The sequence below is a fragment of the Rhea pennata genome, chromosome 19, assembly GCF_028389875.1.
Source record: "Rhea pennata isolate bPtePen1 chromosome 19, bPtePen1.pri, whole genome shotgun sequence".
NCBI classification, from domain to species: domain Eukaryota; kingdom Metazoa; phylum Chordata; class Aves; order Rheiformes; family Rheidae; genus Rhea; species Rhea pennata.
This window is the reverse complement of record NC_084681.1, coordinates 3,428,436-3,448,275: the sequence shown is the minus strand read 5'-3', so window position 1 is coordinate 3,448,275 and position 19,840 is coordinate 3,428,436. Positions and strand designations below refer to the sequence as shown.

The window sequence follows — 19,840 nt, the reverse complement described above, 5'->3', positions numbered from 1 at the left end:
GCTTGTTTTTACTTCTGTTAACCTTTTTGGTCGTCTTTACAGTGTGAGCAGATAGAATGACCTTATATCCTTGTTGTATTTTCCATGATAGAGGTCGTTAATACTGCGGTACGGCAAAGTTACCCGAATGACATGTTCCAGTCTAGATTAACATACATTTGTCAAAAGCAATTTTCTTTCGTTATGTTTCCAATACCTTTATCTTAAAATCCCCAGGAACTTCTTCCTCTTTAACTAACCTAACTAATTTTATTTTTTCCATAAATGTTATCCTGTTTCTGCTCAGCTGGTTTTCTAGGGCATTACAATATGTGCTCAGTAATACTACTCCCAGACTGGAATTTCAGAAATGTGTGTATAAATACTGAATGTTTCTTTCAAAAATGAGGCATTTGACTTCTTCAGAGGTGTAATTGTATTCATGGAAAATGGCAAATTAGAAATAGATAGAGCATAACTCACACTAGGTTGTCTGATAGATAGTCCAAGACAGTTAAAGCAGACTCTGGAGGTTCCTAGGAAGTCTAGGCACATCCAAACTATTTCCTTGCAAATCAATGCTAAAGTTTCTTGTATCTCGGTAGTATGTAAATCTGGGAACTGGCTTCCAATGAACTAACCCAGTTTTGATTATGTTCTTGTATTTTATACTCTTACATTGTAGCATTTGGTTGCCTCCAGTAAATGTGTGGGTCTAAGACAAAACAAGATTTCTGAGGGAGAAATATTTCATTCCACTAGAAATGCTTCCTGTTTTTGAACCATATGGCTTCTTGCAGTTGTCACTCTTAATTAAAAAATCTAAGCTGGTAATGCAACAGACCTTAGATCCTATGATGTGTATGTGTGTGTGTAATTAAATAGTACGTGTCTAAGTTAAGCATATGCCTTAATGAATATGTGAATTTAGGCACGTGCATGAAATTTGGCTGAAGTGGAACCTGTTTAAAAATTAATGATAGCTATCTTGTTCTTGCTTAATTACCTAAATTTCTTTAGCATATGTTATTTCATTTTAAATTCCTTTTCATAAGCGTAATCAGCACAATTCAAAATATTAAAAAAGCTCCAAGAATCTCTATTTGATAATCACATGCAAGATTTTTTTCAGAATGTGGATTGACTAGCTTTTTAATCCATGATTCTGATGTTTTTAAATATAGGGGCGGATTGAATATTATGTAAAATTTATAATTGGGAATACTAGAAGAAAAAAAGTCCCTCTTATGTTCACAAACAATGGAAGTAACATCACTAAAGGCATTTAAACCATAAGAATACTCCTCCGAGCAGTCATGTCACAAATAGAGCCTTAAAGGAGGGAGATTTTGTGAAGACAGAAAATCAATTATGTTCAATTCATGAATATTACTGAGGAAATGAAGGAGACTACCAATATAGATTTCCAACCCTTTAATTTCTTTTTTCTCAAATAGATTATAAAAAAGGAGACAGGACTTATCTGAGTAAGGATGTTGGAATAAAATGGAGCAGCTTATTGTGTTAAGTGGATTTCGCTCCAGTGTTCAAATGAAAACAGGAGCGATAATTGCAAGAGAGCTATGATTCAATAGCATTCAGTGAGTTTTCTCTTTTTTATGTTTATTATTCTGACTTGCTCAATTTTTTATGACTGCTGGATATTTACCACATTCAAGCTAACTTGCTGTTTCCATGCCAACTAAATATATTTGTTCTCAGAAGACTGCTGTGATGCATCATTCTGAAATTTTAGTTGCTATGTAGCATAGCAAACTTTTAACATTTGCCACACCTTAGTCTTCATGGGAATAGTGCTACTGTCTGCAGATTTGTGGAGCTATGAGTAAAGAATCAGAAAGGCTGAGGTGATCAAAATATGCCTGTGTCTAGAGCATGCACCCCAAATCGTTCTTCATGCAATGAAGGCTGGAAGGCTTGAGTAATATTGTCGCTTTTGTTTAGGGCATCTGGTCCATAGTTCTTCTCAGACTCATTTTTAAAGATATCCGGACTTTTGAAGGTAAATATAGTCAGATAAATTCACATAAAATCTTTGCCTTAACTTCCATTATTCTGGACTGCTTTTGTAATTGCACCATGGCTGCTATCACAAGTTTGATGAATGGCTATATGTGCTCTAGAAAATTGCATAGAAGCAGAAGGATTTCCATCATCTAGACATTGGTGAACCGATGCAGGAAGTTTGCTTCCAAACCAGACTCTTTCTTGTTACAGGAGGACTTTTAGCTCAGGTATCTCAGATAATTGCAAAAGCTGTGAGACACTTGCAAAAGCCGTGCTGTGCTTCTGGGACCTATGCTTTGAATTCTCTTGGTCAAAACTTGACCCTGGAATTTGAAGGCTTTCTCAGAGGGTTATCTTTCTCAAAACATGTCAAAGTCATCTAAAACCAGGATAATAAGTTCTAGCTTAGGTATTTAAAAATGAAAGCTTTGCTTTCTGGCCAGCGGCAGGTGAGGATCACTCTAGACGGTCTTTGTTTTCCAGAGCTGACAAGCACTTTGGAAACTGTGAGCATCCGCTGGAGGTAGTGACGAAACTCTGCCATTTGCTCTGCTTGCTTCAACCCACTCCACTGAACCTCTTCCAAAATTTTCCCCTAGAGACCCATTTCTGCTCCCACAGAAATGGGAAGCTTAGTCTAGATTTGAATGATCTTAACCACAGAAGTGATTCATAGTGAGAAAGCCTTGCGTTGTTGCTGGCTACAAACCAGCCAATTAACCACTTGGGCAAGCTGCCCTGTGATCAGGACCTTGCAGGCTCTGTTGCAATGATGAAGAAAGTGAGAATCGTGCAGAAGTTTCCTTTGTGACTTTCAAGGATAGCAACACCAAAGGCTGTTGCATTAAAATTGTGCCTGCAGTTTCTGTATGTGAGCAGCACATAATGGAGAGGTTGGATTTAAAGAGCACTTGCTTTTCTTCAGCTCTGCATGGCTCGGAGGAAGGAGGAGGGTGGCTCCCTGCCACGCTGGTGTGCATGCTTTCCATCCAGTGCTCTGCCGACAGCCCGAACCCTGGGGCCAGGAGGCTACTGCATGCTTCAGCCATTTTCCTTCCATAAAGCATTTCAAACCTTATAATCAAGAAATTTGTAAATCCAGTGAAAAGTGTAAGAGAAAGCAGCCAGAATAGCATAGCTCCCCCCCTCCCCAGGCTAACATCTAAAAATCTGCCAATTTAATGTCTAAAGAGTGCACAACAGAAAAATTATTTTCTGACTACTTATAGTGAACAAATTCAAGGTTTAAAATATTTTTATTGAAAAGAAGATAAAAAATTGGAGGACCCCGTACAGGCAGTGAAGATGCGTGTAACACGTGAGAGCACACTAGTCTGTATGTTTGACATACGCAGAGCAAGCCATGCCTGGCTTGTCTTTCTACTTTGGGACTTCCAGCTAGAGGCTGTTGAGGAGAGAACCTGGCTGGTATCTTTGTAAGGGACCTTTCATGTACAAACAGACAGATAAATAAGCCTATATGTGGATGAAAATGTTGACTGACATGAAATGGGTGCTGGCATTATTTGGAGCTCAATTCTGCCACTTTTAGGTTGGTTAGTGTCTTACTGCGCAGGTAATTCCAGTGATACACTCATGAATCACTTTGATGCAGTAATGCCCCCCAATTTTTAATTAAAACAAGATTGTTACAATAGTAACAATATAACTTTGTGTTCAAGATGTTCTATAATATATTTCGTATAGTATCTTCTTTAACAGCCTGTCTTGAAAAGAATGCAGAATTGAGTAAATTATACTGCATAAAATGAAGTAGCAGAAAGAGGAAGAAGCTGAGATTCAAGCACAGAAGAACAGATTTTCAGGTGGGATTTGAAAGGAGCTGGAAATCAATGGAGTTGAAAGTTACTGGAGCTCCATATGGCAGGAACTGCGGGAGAGAAGGTTCTTGCGCCAACTGCGAAACCGTCAAAGGGAACAGAGAGACGATGCCGTACGTGTGGAAGTCAATGATCAAATGTTAACTTTGGTAATCAGACACAACTGGAGAATGCACAAATAAGTATGTACTTCATAGAGCTGAAAGAATTACTGTAACGAAGTAACCAGCTGGAGAAAGAAAGGAAGACAGAAATCAGAGTGCAAATACTTGAAAGGAAGAAGGGGATTTTTACTGAAAAAAAGAGTTGAAGCGTATGCTGGCATGCAGGAATTAGAGAGGATTTTAAAATGTCAGTTTTTTACCTCTACTACTTAAGTGTTAGTGAATGAGAAAGAAAGCTTTTAAGAGGGCAGTGCATCATTTTGGAGTGTCCGTGGTTTGTTTGCATACTGTCAATTAAGGGAGTTTTGTTCTTTCAGAAGTGTGCATGGACTAGTTTAAACTAGGGCTACAGGGGACAACGGTGCTGATATTTAATGCAGGGAACTGAAAAAGGAGAAATGGCAATGTGTGCAGGAACCAGCTGAATGACAGAAGAGAAGAGAAGAGCAGAGACGCCTCATCTACAGGCAGGATCTCAGTGAGGCAAGGCCAATTAGTGACTCGTCCCATTCATTTTTCTTCAGGTGATGAGGTGCCTGGATGGAGCTAAAAAGGACAAAAAAGCCAACTTTATGCTGTTCTTTAGCATCATTTGTTCTAAAGCATTATTTTGTTTGTAATTTAATAAGCACCAAATGCTTTCTGTAAGAAGCACATAGAGGAGGTATAGCAGTGGCTGTTGCCTGCACTAACTGGGCTCCAAATTTAGAGGACTCCAGACTTCGCAGTTACGAAGCTCTGTAAATCTGGCAGCTTCTTTTCCAGTTTAAATGCTGGTTAAATTTTTGTTCCTGAAAGAGAGGAATTGGCAATAATAGAAGTAGCATCTGATTATCGTCTACAAAGATTTGCTTTTTCACACAGACAGTGGGAACACATTGAGCTTAATCTTGCGTGTTGCTGAGCGTTGTCAATGCTCGTGGCTTGGTGCGCACTCAGCACCTCTGAGGATCAGATGCTGAGACCTTAACATGCTGAACTGTTTCATCGTGGAAGGGATTGTGGAGAAGGTAGCACACGCTGGAATATAAAACTGAAATACAGAAATGCATTACAGTGGTGGTGTCAAAAGATGCTTGTAGCTTGATTTTAGACTTAATTTTCTTGATAGCCTATTAACATTTCTCTGCCATCGACAGAACCATAAATTAATACCACGTGTTTTTAGATTTGGCCCACCAGTGCTGGTAGATTACTGGGCTGGTTTATGTTTCTATTCTTACGCTGCAGGTCAGCATGTGCAAAGTTGTTTGGAGACCCTTTCCTCCCAGCCTGAGGAGCAGAGCACTGCTTACTGTGTAGTGACAACCTCTCAGGCCAACGAAGGGACGGCGCCGACAAGAGCCAAGGGAAAAGCTGCTCTGGGACGAAGATGGCATCAGCGACGAGTCCCTCGGAAAGAGGGATGAAGAAATCAAGGATCCCCAGAATCCCGGCCAGAGCACTAGCGGAGCCTCCGAGGGGGAGGTTGAGAGAACAGTGAGAACTTGCTAGCTGCAGCATTCCTCGTTGTACGATGGCGTTGACAGTGAAAGCTTTTGTTCCTCTCTAACTCGTGTAATCCCAGGAATGCTGTTTTTGCCATATGCAACCCACTGTTTTTTTTTTTCTTTTAAGTTTTGCCTGATTTCCCTTCCTTCGCAGTTACGAATTATATGGACTCTTATTGCTTACCTACAAACAGAGGATTTTCCACATGGGAGATCTTGGTTAAGAGAAAAAAAGATACCACAATACAAACCACTGAAGTATAAAGGTCTCTTGGATGCACGTTGAAAAAAGCTGACTTTAAGCAGAAAGCTCAGATTGCGTTGTGAGCAGCTCCGCGTAACTGCAGGTCCCCAGGGGTTTGTGATACAACAAGGCAAAAATGTTTCGGATGCTCGGCTGGTTTACTAGCTAAACACAGAAAACCGAAGGGGACAGCTGTGCCACCAGTTTGTGTTTCCTTGGGACTGACAGAACAGGGTAGGTTCTGCAGCGGTGTTTTCTCAGTGGAGAGCAACACAGCGTACACTTGACAAAATAACTCGCTCAGCTGATCTTGCTCAGTTACTCTTTTCAGCTGAGCCAAATTCATGCAATTTATAGTGCTCGTTACATTTTTAAGAACTTGAGAACATTTGTATCAGATTGCATTTCATTTCTTTAAATCTGTAATGACCGTATTTCAACACGCGTTTCGCAATAAGAGTAGAAACTCCCACTCCCTGGAAGACGAGCGGATGTGGACTGAAAAGCAGTGAGTGCTTGTGCTGGAGTATGTTGTGAAAAAATAAATGATCAAGTCTTGTTCTTCACTGGAAAGGTTTCCTACATCAGTTGATTATTCCTTAAAAATATGAATCAGCAGATTTCAAGCTTCCGTCCAATATTTTGGATAGTCCGTTGCTGTTAAAGAGACCCGCACCGTAAGGAAATTGTGGGTTTGCCCTGGTGGGAGCGGCTTGCTCAGCGCGCCCACGGCCGGCCCGCTGGCGGGGAGGGGGCCCGGTGGGCTTGGCCGCGCAGTGGGAGCGGAGCGGTCGCCGCTTAGCGCTCGGGAATGCTGCCGAGCCGAGGAGGAGTCGCTGCGATTAGGGAGGACGAAGACAAGCTGAGACTGATCATCCGTTCGACATCCTCTGGGTTGGCGTTTGGATTTTCCGTTTTGTTTTGGTTTAATTGGGGTGGCATCGTAGTGATTTGTCCTTTGCTTGCCCTCTTCAAAGCGCATACAAAACCTTCCTTCAGCAGTCTCCCCATCCCCTGAGTGAAGCTGACCTGTGCAGTATTATCATCATCCTCATTTAGAGAGGATGAGACTTTAGTGTGAGATTATGTTTTGCCTAAGGCTGCAGGAGTTATTTTTACCTTTCTGGTACCCTGACCTGTCTTTGGATTTATCACAACAGTTTTCACGTCTTCTCTCGGAGATGTTCTGAGATGTTCTCACGTGTTCTCTCAGATGCAGAACAGCTGCATGCCATCTTTTAAGAGACTTTGCTTTTAAGCAGCATCATAACATCTTTTTAAGCCATATAATATCGTTCAAATAATTCAGGAAAGGGTTTGAGAGAGACAGGAAATTACTTATCTCATCTTACTCTCTTGAAATATGGAAAAAATTCAACAATAAATAAAAGATCTTAGTTATGCCTTTTGGTCACTATCCTAGTATTTTATGGCACACTTATAACTATTGTGCTTCACAAGTATTACAGGCAGAAATTAAGATACTAAAAAACCCACAAAACCTTAGTTAAGTGAACTGCCTTTTGATTCTTATCTGACATAAACAAAATGTTAACTTCATGCCCTCCAAGAAAAGTTTTCTTTTTTTTTTTCTTTTCTTTTTCTTTTTTTTAGGAACTGCAACAGCTCTTCTGTGGTCACTTCGTTTACTTTGGTATTGCATACCTCAGTTTTATTTGCATTTTCCTCATGCTCCTCTAGTTTAAGTCAAGTAATTTGCAGTTGGAAGATCTTGTGAAGATTGCATTTGTCTTTGTGCAGCCAGGTGCTGCTGGGACTGGTGTTCCTGGTCCATCCTATGTCCCTGTCTGCTTCCACCTCTAACCCATCCCACACAAACGTAGTTCTGACGCTTTTATAGAAAAGCAGAAGCACAGTATCTCTGCAACCCTCTGTCAGCTGGGTTCACTCTACTTGAGGGCTTCTTGAAGTAATAAAATAGAAATTTGCCTGACGACTTGGCGTGGAAAGCTCAGTTTTGGACATCTCTCTGCTGAGTGTCCAAAGAAAACTTTTACCTCTTTTGAGATTGACTGATGACCGACGACGACAGGACCTCATTATAGACTGTGCCATTATAACTTTCCTGCTTTTTGTGAGGTTAGTGAATAGTTTGTCTCTTCTGTTTCTAACTCACCATGCAACTAACCCTCGTGTGGCAACTTCAGCTTTCAGTTGTTTCTACTGACATCAAAGATGATTAATGGTAAAACTATAAACCTCTATGCTAGCCACCAACCTGAATAAACAAAGACCAATGTGGCAGCTTAATATTAAAACCTATAAAACCTTCCTAGGGGTTCTTGAATTAAATCAACTCACCGAAATGAAAAAAAAAAAGGAAGGAAAAAAAACTTTCTCAGGACTGAACAAAAACGAACTCAACAGTAAATGAAATAGAGCTATCCTCATCTAGCAGACTAAAGCCCTCCTGAGGGCTGAAGAATTGCAATTTTAAACATCTCTCAAGGATGCAAGAGGAGACTCAGTATTTGTGAATCCTAGGGAGGCTGTTTGAGGCTACAAAAGAACAAAAACGCCTTTAAGGGGGAAGAAAAAACCCTGCAGACGTACCTTTCATTGCCCAAAAATAAATGTTAAAAAATAAAAACCTTTCCCCATTAAAATTAGTATATATTAGCCCACTATATGTTATTTTTTAATTATAAGGAGTACTTTAGATTTTTACTGTGAACTATTTTCATCTCCTGGGTCAATAAACCTTGATAGTAAGTTCAGCCAAAAATATCCTCATGTTGTTTATCATAATATGACAGGAAACAGCTGGGACTTTATTTTCATCTTATTGTGATACAATTATTAATGAGCACAGTTGAAAGTAGCGTATTTTCAATAAGTTATCTTAGCAAACAAACAAACTGCAGTTGTATCCCAAAGATCAGTTTTCACTACAAGAAAGTGCGTATGTCTTCTCTCTGAAATCGAGTAAGAAATCAGCCCCAAGCAATGCTTCGGCTACCTGGGGTTGTTTCTCATTTTCTCTCTCTTCTTCCAGCCTGCACAGTAATAAGTATCTGTACTCTAAAGCACAGTGTGTATTTCTTCCTGACTTTCCAAGAAGCACCTTCATTAAAAGGGAACAATCTTCTTGCTGGTTCGCAGAATTAATAGCAAATGTAACAGCATTGCGAAAGCACATATTTAGAGGACGCTTGCAGATTAAACTAGAAGAAACAGTGACCAGGTTGAAAGAAGACTGTTGCACAATTGGAACGTATTTATTGCACTCACCGAGTTGTATTAAAGTTATTGGTTAATTTAGAATGAGACTTACTTGACTTTCCTCTAGGAAAAATTATAATGAGGTGCTCTCTTGCTGTGTGCCCAGCACCGAAGGAAGCCCAAGGGCTCTGCAGTCATGGTGCGGTTGCGACGTGTTAGTTATGCTGGAGGTCGAGCATGCATCCTCCCGTCTGCGGAGCTTCTACGTGGCAAGCTTGGGAGCAAGCCCGACCCCCATGCCAGGGTTTCCTTGGGTCTCTCCAACATGTTGTCAAAGCAGTGGCAAGTGTTGGACTCAAGCATGGCCTTGGAACTTGAGCTAACATGACCCATAGGAAACTTGAGTAATATAAAGTGATATTTGTCTATCTGGGAGCTTGCGCAGAACCAGTCACAAAACTAGGCATCACTGGTAGGTCACTGCAGTGGGATCGGTCTATAAGCTAAACATATCTGCCATAAAAAGGGAGTTTCTGTCTTGACTTTAAATGCAGTTATGGACTGGAGAGAAACCTGAGTATTTGGAAACTCCCAAAACCCGGTGAGATGTGGCAGCCGGTATGTGTCACGTGTGAGCGGAGACGGGCCAACCTCCTGCTGTGCGGTGGCATTGGCCCGGAGGGACTGCTGCATCCCTGTCTGCCGCCCGTGTCGGCAAGTGCTGATCCCTCTGCAGCCTTCTGGAGGAGCACACCGTCACACCTTCACATGCGCGGGTGAATTTCTCTGCCAAATCATTATCTTTTACTGGGGGGTTAGATATGTATTCGTATCATCCAGATCCTCTTATTTGTGAAGTACCTCTTTATTTTTCAAAGTTGAGAAAATAAAAACGTTTTGCTGTTCTAGCTGCCTGCTTCTGCTCCTACCTCACCAAGAACAAATGTAACACGTTGAATATGTTTCTTTTGCATCAAGGTCTTCACCCAAATAAGCTGTTGGCTTAAAAAATATTTGTGCTGGCAAAGTACCTATGCATAACTTTGTAAGCCTTTATATAAATAGTAGCAGAAATTTATCAGAGTAACTTTAAAAAAAAATAAATTTTGATCCCTGATGCGTATGTAGGCAGAGTTCAAACAAGGTTTCCTTTCTCACCATTTTTTCCCTGTTATTTCTTTGCATGTGCATAGTGGCATCACTCGCAGCTCGCAAAGAAAGCCTCTAATTGCCTGTTTGCATAGAGGTTTGGAGATTTCTTGTGCATGTTGGAATGACTTATAGACAGAATTTTTCTAAAGTTTCATCAGATTGTTTTATTCCTTTTGTACTGATTATTGTATTATGCATAATGCATATCTTGGCATGACCTGCTCTTTGCAAAAGATGGTAATTGGCACATCTTTCCGTGAACTTTGTGTTGTTTTGCCACATGTTGCTATGTGTTTTGTTGCACGTGCGTACCTTGCAGGCTGGAAGCTGGAACTTAGGGCTGTTGCTTCTTCAAATGTGGGCCTGAGTTTTTGAATTGTAGTCACAATGGTAGATTTAAGCAATTTTGTAGCTGAAATATAACTAGCACAAAATGGTGCTGGTGTGTAAATGCACTGGAAAGACGACTCCATTTGAAGGTTTAATGTTATTTTATAAGTTAATCTGATATTGAGTCCCTTTTATATTTTATTTACATATTCAACTACTAATCCAGAAAAACACCTACGTGCTTGCTTAGTTTGAATTACACAGTTAATCCTATTCCAACAGGATTGGTTAAGTCCAATAGGAATTGTTAAGTACCTATGTAAGGCCGTGATTCACTAAAGTCATAAAGTGTCCAAGTAGTCCTATGAGATTCAGTGAACGAAGCTGAACGAGAATCTCAGTACTTTTTCTGGGTCAAGATTCCGTAAATACAGTCACACTGGGGAGATATGAACCACAAACCTACTTCCAGTATCCTGACATAACACCACTTTGTAACAGTCCTATTTACTCAACGTCCGTTGAATAAGATTATGGACTAAAAAGTCCTTTAGAACTTCTCATTTTTGTGTGAACAACAGACCTTGTAACATGCCTAAAATACCCAAACCTATTTGTTGGAAGTCCCATAGCTGTAACAAAAAATAAACTAACATGCTGTCTACTTTTTACTTGCAAGTTACAAATACATGATGCTGCATGTGATATTTCAATTTGGAATGCAGTAACGTTCAAATATTTTGTTTAGTCTGTCTGTTTGTCCACTTCCTCAGCTGCAAACAGGAATGTGTTCTAGATCTCTGAGGTCTGGTTTCCTAGCTGCTGAAACTGGAGTGAGCTTGTGCTTTGCCTGATATTGATTCCTCCGTATTCCTATGTATTTTAAATCAGAAGACAGGCATTAGATCCCTCCTTAGCCTTCCCTATGGGCCTATGTCCATGCAGAAGGCTGGAGGTTTTTAGATATTTGTTTTCTAGGATCATTAAAATGTAGTCCTATGATTGACAAGGAGTTCCTACTGTGTTTCTGAGATGCGAGCCTAGAATTTGGATATTCCTTATGACTTACTGCAGCTTGGGGGAAGGTACAATGGGCCAGTCTAGGCATGAAGGTCTCAGAGTGATTTTAGTCTCTCGTTGGTGGGTTGTTTAAGTAATTAGTAAGGTGGAAAAGTTAAGTATGCAAATAATTAGAAAATGATTACTATAGTTGATAAACTTTAAGAAGTATAATTAACTTCAAAGTACATAGAGTTAATTGTCTGATGACAATTCAGAACTTCAGAATGAAGTTCAAGACACAAAATGTAATGAAAAGTAGTTGCACCATGAATTAAAGAAAGCCTTAAAAGCACCTTGACATTGAAAAATTTTGTAAAGATCTTAGGGAACAGTAATTCACCTTGTTTAATGGAGTAAGGGGCAAACATCAGTCTTCCAACCTGGTTCAGATCAAGTCAAAGATCACCAAAGTCAAAAGAAAAATTTTATTAGCTAGGAGAGCAGATGAATAGCAAGTTGCAAAGTTTATGTCTCTGTAAATGCTCTATTAAGATAGATTTATGAATGATAGCATTATCGCTTCCTCAGACCATGTCCTGAAAAATGTCTTGGTGTTCCCTATTCCTGATTTTTTCCCTCTTACCTATTCTACATTCTTGTGTTTTCTCTTTTCCTCTTTTGTACCTCTTTTGCTCTTTACAGGCTTTTGCTGATCTCTCTCCTCCTTCCTTACCTTTCCCTTCATACCACAAATTACTTTGTTACCAACCAGAAACTTGTGTGATTATAGGTCTTCCTTTCTGTATGCCATTACATAATCTTACCCAAATTTGTGTTTTCTTGAGACTCTGAATTGGGAAAAAGATGCAATAAGGTTACTCTCTTGCCTCTAAGACTAGCCACCTGTATTTAGTTTTCTTGTTCTGTTTCAGATGACCCATATACGCCAAGAATATGAGACCAAACTGAAAGGTTTGATGCCAGCATCTATGAGACAGGAACTTGAAGACACCATTGTATCTTTAAAATCGCAGGTAAATTTTGATTATTTATCTCCATTTTTTTGGACTGAGTTAAAAACATTTCTTATAGGCAAGAAAGTACAACTGTCTAAAATTTGGCCAAAATACTGAATTGGTCTCAAAAATAAATCATGGCAGCACTCTTATGCTTCTCAGTCATCTTTCACTGGGATTTTTTCCCCCCATTCCCTCATCATGAGAGCTACCATATTAAATCTTTTGAACTCAAGTTTTGCTTCAGTTGCCTGTTGAATGTAGAAAATAATGCTGTATTCAATACAAATCCTTTTCATAACCTTTCCAAGATAGCATACAGTTAACTCTCATCTACATTACTCTGTTTTTCCAGAAGAAATGAAAGGATACATGTAAGAGGTTCACAAGAGAGTGAGAAATCATTTTGTTTTCTTTGCAGCCTATGTAATGAAGCAAATGGGATATTTCTTTAAAGGTAGTAGTCCAAATTACCATTATATTTCTTCCAGGTTTTCCTATATAAAGAGAATAATGTGGATTTAATAGACATCTATAAAGCTTTTTATTTAATATTGCAAAACACAGCTCATCTAGAATAATGGAGAATCAATATTACCTGTATGACATAGACTACAAAACTGGCTAATAGAAATATCAAAATGCCACTGTAAATAGGGAACTATTAATGAATCAGGTGTTTCTAATATGTGATCGCAAAAGAAGTTACTTGACACTGCCCTACTCAATATATTGGGAGCTCAAAGAATACAATGTCATCATCTGAACTTGCAGAGACATGAAGGTATGAGGAAGGGTAAATAACAGTAAATAGGAGTGACCACAGATGTGGAATAATCTGTAGATTATGATAAATTATTCCAAAAAAAACCATTGTGAGTGCTCAAAATGGCCTGATGCAGGACTGTGCATTTAAACATGTTAAGAAGAACTCGGACTCTGTCTTGGGAAGAAGGGAAGAAGCAAGAACAAGATGTGGGAATCCCAGTGGCTTAATAGCTGGCCATGAGCTCTGAGAAAAGCAGCTGAGGACACAGCATGCTGGTTTAAGCTTGATACCAACACACAGGCTAAACAAATTTTCAGGACTGTTTTTAGGCTATTATAGATCTATATACTCTCCATTTTTCTTTTTTATGCAATCTCTCTCTATAGAGAAGGTTTGAATTTAATGTATTTGCTGTTTTTTTGTTGATACTTTTTACAATGCATAGAGTTGTTCTCTAGTGTTTTTGCTATGCATGAGAAATGTCCACTAGCAAAATTTGCCTTGAAAAGAAATAGGAAATTTCCATAAGAGAAAGTTTTGTATTGCCATGTGCTAATAGTGACACAATTTAAATGTTATGGTTATAGACACTCTGCTTTCCATGTCAAGGAGTCTCTAATAGAAGTGATGCTCTTTCTTATTTAAATAGTTGTGGGAAATAAGGAGTTAAGGATCTACGGGGGAAATCTATTTCCAGTTGATAGCAAAAAGCTATTTTTAAAGTGTGGTTGACTGCTAACACTGTCGGGTAGGAAGCATTCCACTGGAGCTAATACAAGGATACCACACCTTTGAACGAGTTAAAAAAAAAATAGACTCTGATATCTACCTGCAGGGCTTCTCTGAGCATCAACAGCATTTCAAAAGAGTAAAAGTAACTACACACACTAAAAACTGGGTGTTATCCCAGAAATGCATAGCTGCTGGCAGTATTTCCAGCAATACACTGTAGTCAAAGGCCATTCACTAAGCAGAGCTCTGCTCTGCAGCACAGGTGTCCTTGGCTTCGAAAATTGTTGAAATTCCTGTTTGCAAACATCAGACAACAAGGGCGCTGGAATCTGTGCACCTGTCAGGGTTATTTATTGTCGGAGGAGGATGAAGCGAATAGGCTGGATAAAAGTGCCAAGCAGTGGTAAAAATAAACAAAAAGGAAAATACTTGATACTTGGGCAAAGTTTTCTGAAACATTACTAAGTATAAAGTGTGCTGCCCAATTGTTTACTCTTAGTGAGCTGTCCACAAGTGTCTGCGCTGTATTAATAAACACTAGTTCTCCTGTGCTTCAAGGACAGGTGAGTATGTCCGTCACAAAAGTGACAGGAACAAAGAACTGTCTTTATATTGGATTTGAGAGTAGAGATTGGGTTCACAAACTGTTACATAATCCATATGTTAGCACAAGTTGAAGTTAAAAACCTACACCCTTAGAGGAGTAGATGGTGTGCAGCTGGATGCGCTGACCGGGGAAGCCACGCTAGCGATGGTCCGTCAAGCACTCTGTTTAGTTCTAGTAAGCAGCCAAGGTGATACTCCGTTTAATGTAGGCAGCACAGACAAAAAAAGGTACCTGTTATGAAATCAGTACAAAATTACTAATCAGGATTTTGTACACTGCTCTCTTGTGGGATTGTTTTTTAGGTAACTATTCTGCAGAAGAGAGCATCTGTCCTACAGGAAGAACTAAATGCCTACCGTACCAGAAGGTACGTGAGTATCTTTGATCAGTTTGTACCATTTCACACCTGTGGATCCCAGTCATTGAAGTTTTACAGCTTAATTAAAATACTCAAATATGGATGCAGTTTTAGAAGATCCTTTTTTTCCAGTAAACAAGCGTCTGAGAATTTTCCCAGTGCTTAGTCAGTACTATGGGAGCAAGATTAGAGAACTCACAGGTGCATTACAAGTCTGGGCTTTGCCTCCGTGCTCATGATGAGGCAGTGGCTCAGTGCACAGCTGCAGCTCTGCGGTGATGCCACCTCCTTTTAAGACAGAAAACAATGATGCAATGCATAATATTCCAGATCACATCTTCAAAGTACCGGATCTTCATGAGCCTGAGCTTTTTTTCAAATGATTACACCCTCCAATATAAATTATGGCAAGTGCTGCAGCAATAAAAAAAACTTGCCATGCCTTTAGAATAAGTGATTCACATGGATGGGTGAGTAAAAGGAAACTTCCTAGTAAAGTCACTCAGTCTTTTTATATTTATACATTTCATTGATGCTTTTATATCTCGCAGGAGGAATTCTGCAAATGATAATATGTCCTTGTAGAAATAATGTAAAAATTTGTAAACATATATATATATATATATGTATATATATATATATATATAAATTTGTAAAAATATTAACAGTGTGAAAGTTGCCTGCAAATACTTATCTTAAAATTTTTGTTAACAACAATTAGCTAAAGCTAATAGGAAGATGAAACTGTAACAGATTCTCATGCCGTAGCCTTTTGCCAGATAAATACAAAGCTTGAACCTGGACTCCAGAACCTCTCCATTAACAGCAGTGTTGTTACCAAGGGATGCATTTTGTCTCAGAGTTCTCTGACTTAGTGCCTTCACAATTAGAAAAATAGATATTTAAGTAATAGTGTGCCATTCAACCAGGCCCAGGGGGTGGGTGACCGAAAGCTGAGCATGGGATGAGTTGCACACGTGTCCCGACGGAGGGGACGGGCCAAGGACAGAGCAAGTGTGGAAGATCCCCAACATCTCTGTTGATGATGCTGCAAAGGTGTGACCTTGCAGACCTGGAGTAGGTTTTGTGCTGCTTCTGTCCAAAGAAAAATTCTCTTAGACCAAATTTTTTCCCAAGACTTGCCCCTGGGCCACGTGTTTCTCTTGAGCATGTGACCTGGGAGCAGCCCACCAGGCCCAACCCTGATATCTGCCTGTTGCATTTTTTTCTAGGAAGAGTAATAGGACATAACTAATGAGACTCTTCATTTTCAGGTAGCTGCTGGAGCTGCTGGATTTCTTCAGTCGTCAAATGGACTGCTTTGAATAGGTTTGAAGATTTGGCTCTTGTAAATTAAAATATAAAGATCAGGGGCTGTTTTGTTAGCACATAAAATGTAATTAAGTTCATGAAAACACGTCCATTACTCATACCAGCACTTTTTTAGTTGTATCTTCCTTCCATTATTTTTTATCATTATCTTATTACAGACTTACACTTTTGATATATTGTGTGTTTGACTCTGTGCTGAGTTTGCTTACTGAAAGAAAAAATTTCCTCTGCTAGTATTTTTGTCATTACTTCCTCGTGCTATTCTATTCACTTTTATACATGAAAAATCACATTTTTATATTATTATTGTCTAAGATATTTTAACATATTTTGACATTGTTTTGTGTCCACATGTTTACATAATATTAAAATATTATTTTGTACTATTTTGTTTTGACATTGTTTTACCGCTTGGGCATTTCACTCACTTGAACAGCTACAGATATGAGAGTTTTGTATGGCTTTTATTTGTTAACTTGGAAAATATTTGATGCTGTATTTCAGGGAGAAATCTTGTAGTGAGAATGAAAGCACCATAATGACAATTGCAGCCACCGTTTCCAGTTAAGAGCGTATAAATCTACCAGTCGGGTTATATGCAGCAGTCACAGGAAAGAGTCCTTCGTCATTTACTGATAACGCAGTTATGTGTGTTACTGGAAAAGAGTCAGAACTGATACGGCCATGGTTCTGCACGCGCTCACGCACATGTGCACAAACTCTCTTGACGTGAACAATCCTAAGCAGATTCTAAGCAGATTCCTAACGTTTTGCAGACGACGAGGTACAAAAAAACCATTGAAAGCTGAAGGACCTGGATGGGGCATGTTCCTCTTAGCTCCTGTTGCCTCGCAGGCCTGAGGCTGACTTGTCTCTTGGCCGTCCACGAACAGGAGTGTTCGTTCGTGCTTTTGTAATCTGTACGTTTAGGTAGGCAGAACACAAGAATAGCTTTTTTCTCCTAAGCACCGTCCTGACGGCCGCGCTCATATCGCGGCACGGTTAACGGCCTGAGCGCTTGAGAGGGGGCCACGAATTTTGCGTCTTCGGCATCCGGCTGCAGCACCGACGGCAGGAGCGACGCCACGAGGACCGCCGTGTGTCCGTCCGGGGGGCCACGCTCCTGCCCCAGCGGGACCTGGGAGGACAGGCGTGCTGCCGGGGGTGAGTACCAGCGCCCGCTCGAGGGGCAGGGTGGCCCCCGCGGCTCCGGGCGCCAGTCGCACTCCGGGCACCCGCTCGGCGCGAACACCGTGCCGGGAGCTCTGGGACGAGCTGGGTTCGATCCCCCCGCAGCTCCGGGCGGCTGCAGGAGGACGCTCCGTGCCAAACAGCGTGCTCCAGCTTCTCTCCGCGAGTCGTGTGTCCTCAGTCTGGCCTGGGCCTGGGCAGGTTTCCCACCTTCCTTGGATCAACAAGTGACTCTTCTAATTATAGATAAGGGTTTGTCGCAGCTCTGATAAGCAAGGAGGTGCTGCAGCAGGTGCCACAAAGCCTTGCCTGGGGCACCAAGGAGTTGTAGGAGGAGGAATTTGTTAGGATACGTTTGGTTAATTGTAGGCAGTAAAATTAAATATATTTGCTCAGAGAGGTGCACAGCAACAGTGGTTCAGATCTTCAGAAGAAGCACGAAGAGCACACCGAGTTGCAGGTGCTGCGCGCTGTGATTTACCTGGCAGACATTGCCATGCGTCTAAGTGACAGACGTTGCTGCCGTGAAATCTGTCTTCTCGTGTACAAATGAAATAAGGCGTTTCTGATTCTTGCGTTCTGCTGACGTTTCTGCATGCTGTCCTGCTGGTTTTAGGGCTTTTGAAAGGGATGGTGGGGGGTGTACATCCAAAAACTAGCCCACACAGCCTCTTCTGGACGCAGCTTCTCAAGTAGACTTGTTGAATTCGGGCTCGAATTTCATTTGGTTTGATCGAAGTGGGTTGCTGATGCCGCTGATGATCAAAAGGCAGATTGAGAAAAGTGGATCTTTGCCAGTCTGGGAATTTTAAAAGCCGGGAAGCTCTCTCCAATATTAAATACAGCATGAGGCCCATTTTGAAGGCTCTATTAACCTGATAAAATAAATTCTTGATTCATCGGGGGGTGATATTTGTATTGGTTTTTAACATTTCTTTGATCAGTCCTTGTAACGAGTGGGAGTTCAAGTCTTAATTGCAAGGTTAGAAGTGTTTTCGTGTATGTAACTTGCTCCCTACCTCTGCTCTCCCTTGCTGGGTAGAGAATTGTTGGCTCCCAGTAGTTGCTTTCACGGCCTATAAAGCAAGCGCTAGCAAAACTGGCTTGAATATGGTTAGAGCTGTGTATGTGTGCTCTTGTATAACATTATTTTACTGATATTTTTGCTATGTGAAAGATGCTTGTTCAACTCTGTGTAAAGCACACAAGAAAGAGGAATCATGACATAACATTTTTCACCAGTATCAAAGGAAGTTACCCTTATCAAGGTGAAACTTGGTTTCACTGCCACTCACAGTTCTTGTGTTACATGTAACAAACGCTTATTTCTCTGGCAGTCGGAAGAAAAAGGATCCAACCTCCCTGCTTCTTCCAGCCCTTCGCTTTGTGCTGCAACAGTGCTTTAATTGTAGTGGTGGTGGGGGCGGCACGGCGGCTGCTCCTGTTACTTGCCACTACCTCTGCAACTGAGGCTTCACCCCGAGAGAGGGTTTTGCTGCACAGAAAAGGTTTTATTGCAACCAGAAGAAAATATTTGCAATCGCTATAATATTCTATAGTGTCAAACATTTATTGAATTTTCAGAAAAACGTACAGAGCTTTGATTCTAATGACAAGCAGGCTTGACAGCAAGTGTATATGGGATCTGATTTTTTTTTAATTATCCTATTGTGCTGCAAGTCCTTCCCAAATCACAAAATATACTGGAGGCACCGCACAGTACTAAATAATACTTGCTCTTACTCTGCAGATACAAAGGAAAAGTAAGACATCAGATATTGTATGAAAAACTTTCAGAACACAAGGTCATTTTAATTCAGACTTTTTTTTCAAGGAACTATCTTTTCTCAGCTTTGATATTTTGCTTAGAAAGGTCATTTCTTTTAAGCCTTTGTCATTAAAGAAGGCTTGTTCTTTAAAGTGCATTATCAAAGATTGCAGAAATTGCAAGTTACTGAAACTAAAATGCATGATCAATTTTAAGTCTGCCAACTAAAGCCCACTTAAAATTAGATGTGCTCTTGTGCTGGTGGCTTCTTTGATAAAGCCAGTAGAAGATATGCAGTTGGTCGACTCAAACCAAGAAAGGAGGATAATTAAATAAAACTTTTCCTCCCCAAATTAGAAATTATTTTTGTGGAAAAGCATTGAAAGAACTAAATAATGATCTGATCCTGCAAAATCTGTCTTGTGAGAAAGAAAGAGAGTGAGTGAGTGAGAGAGAGAGAGTGTGTGGGTTGTGTTTGGGAACATTTTGTAACACTTTTTCATAGCAATTATGCAGCTCTCTTTCATGTTATTTGAGATCTTTGTAAAAATGTAAGTCAAGCCCCTGGCCAAAATATTGTTTATCTATCATTTGCTACCGTGATCTCTCCTTCAGAGACAAACACTTGAACAGAAAGAAAATGAAGAGCTTGTA

At 40.3% G+C, this 19,840-nt stretch overlaps 1 protein-coding gene across 3 annotated transcripts in view; it reads left to right on the top strand.

The window, feature by feature from the left end:
• CEP112 (centrosomal protein 112) overlaps positions 1–16,569 on the top strand; it is a 173,036-nt gene extending 156,467 nt beyond the window's left edge. For all 3 annotated transcript variants that reach the window (XM_062591590.1, XM_062591592.1, XM_062591591.1), the window contains 3 exons: positions 12,346–12,447; positions 14,840–14,904; positions 16,170–16,569. In XM_062591590.1, coding sequence (XP_062447574.1) covers positions 12,346–12,447; positions 14,840–14,904; positions 16,170–16,173 — 171 coding nt within the window. In that variant the 3' untranslated portion in view covers positions 16,174–16,569. The remainder of the gene's footprint in view (positions 1–12,345; positions 12,448–14,839; positions 14,905–16,169) is intronic.
• Positions 16,570–19,840: the final 3,271 nt, after the last annotated feature.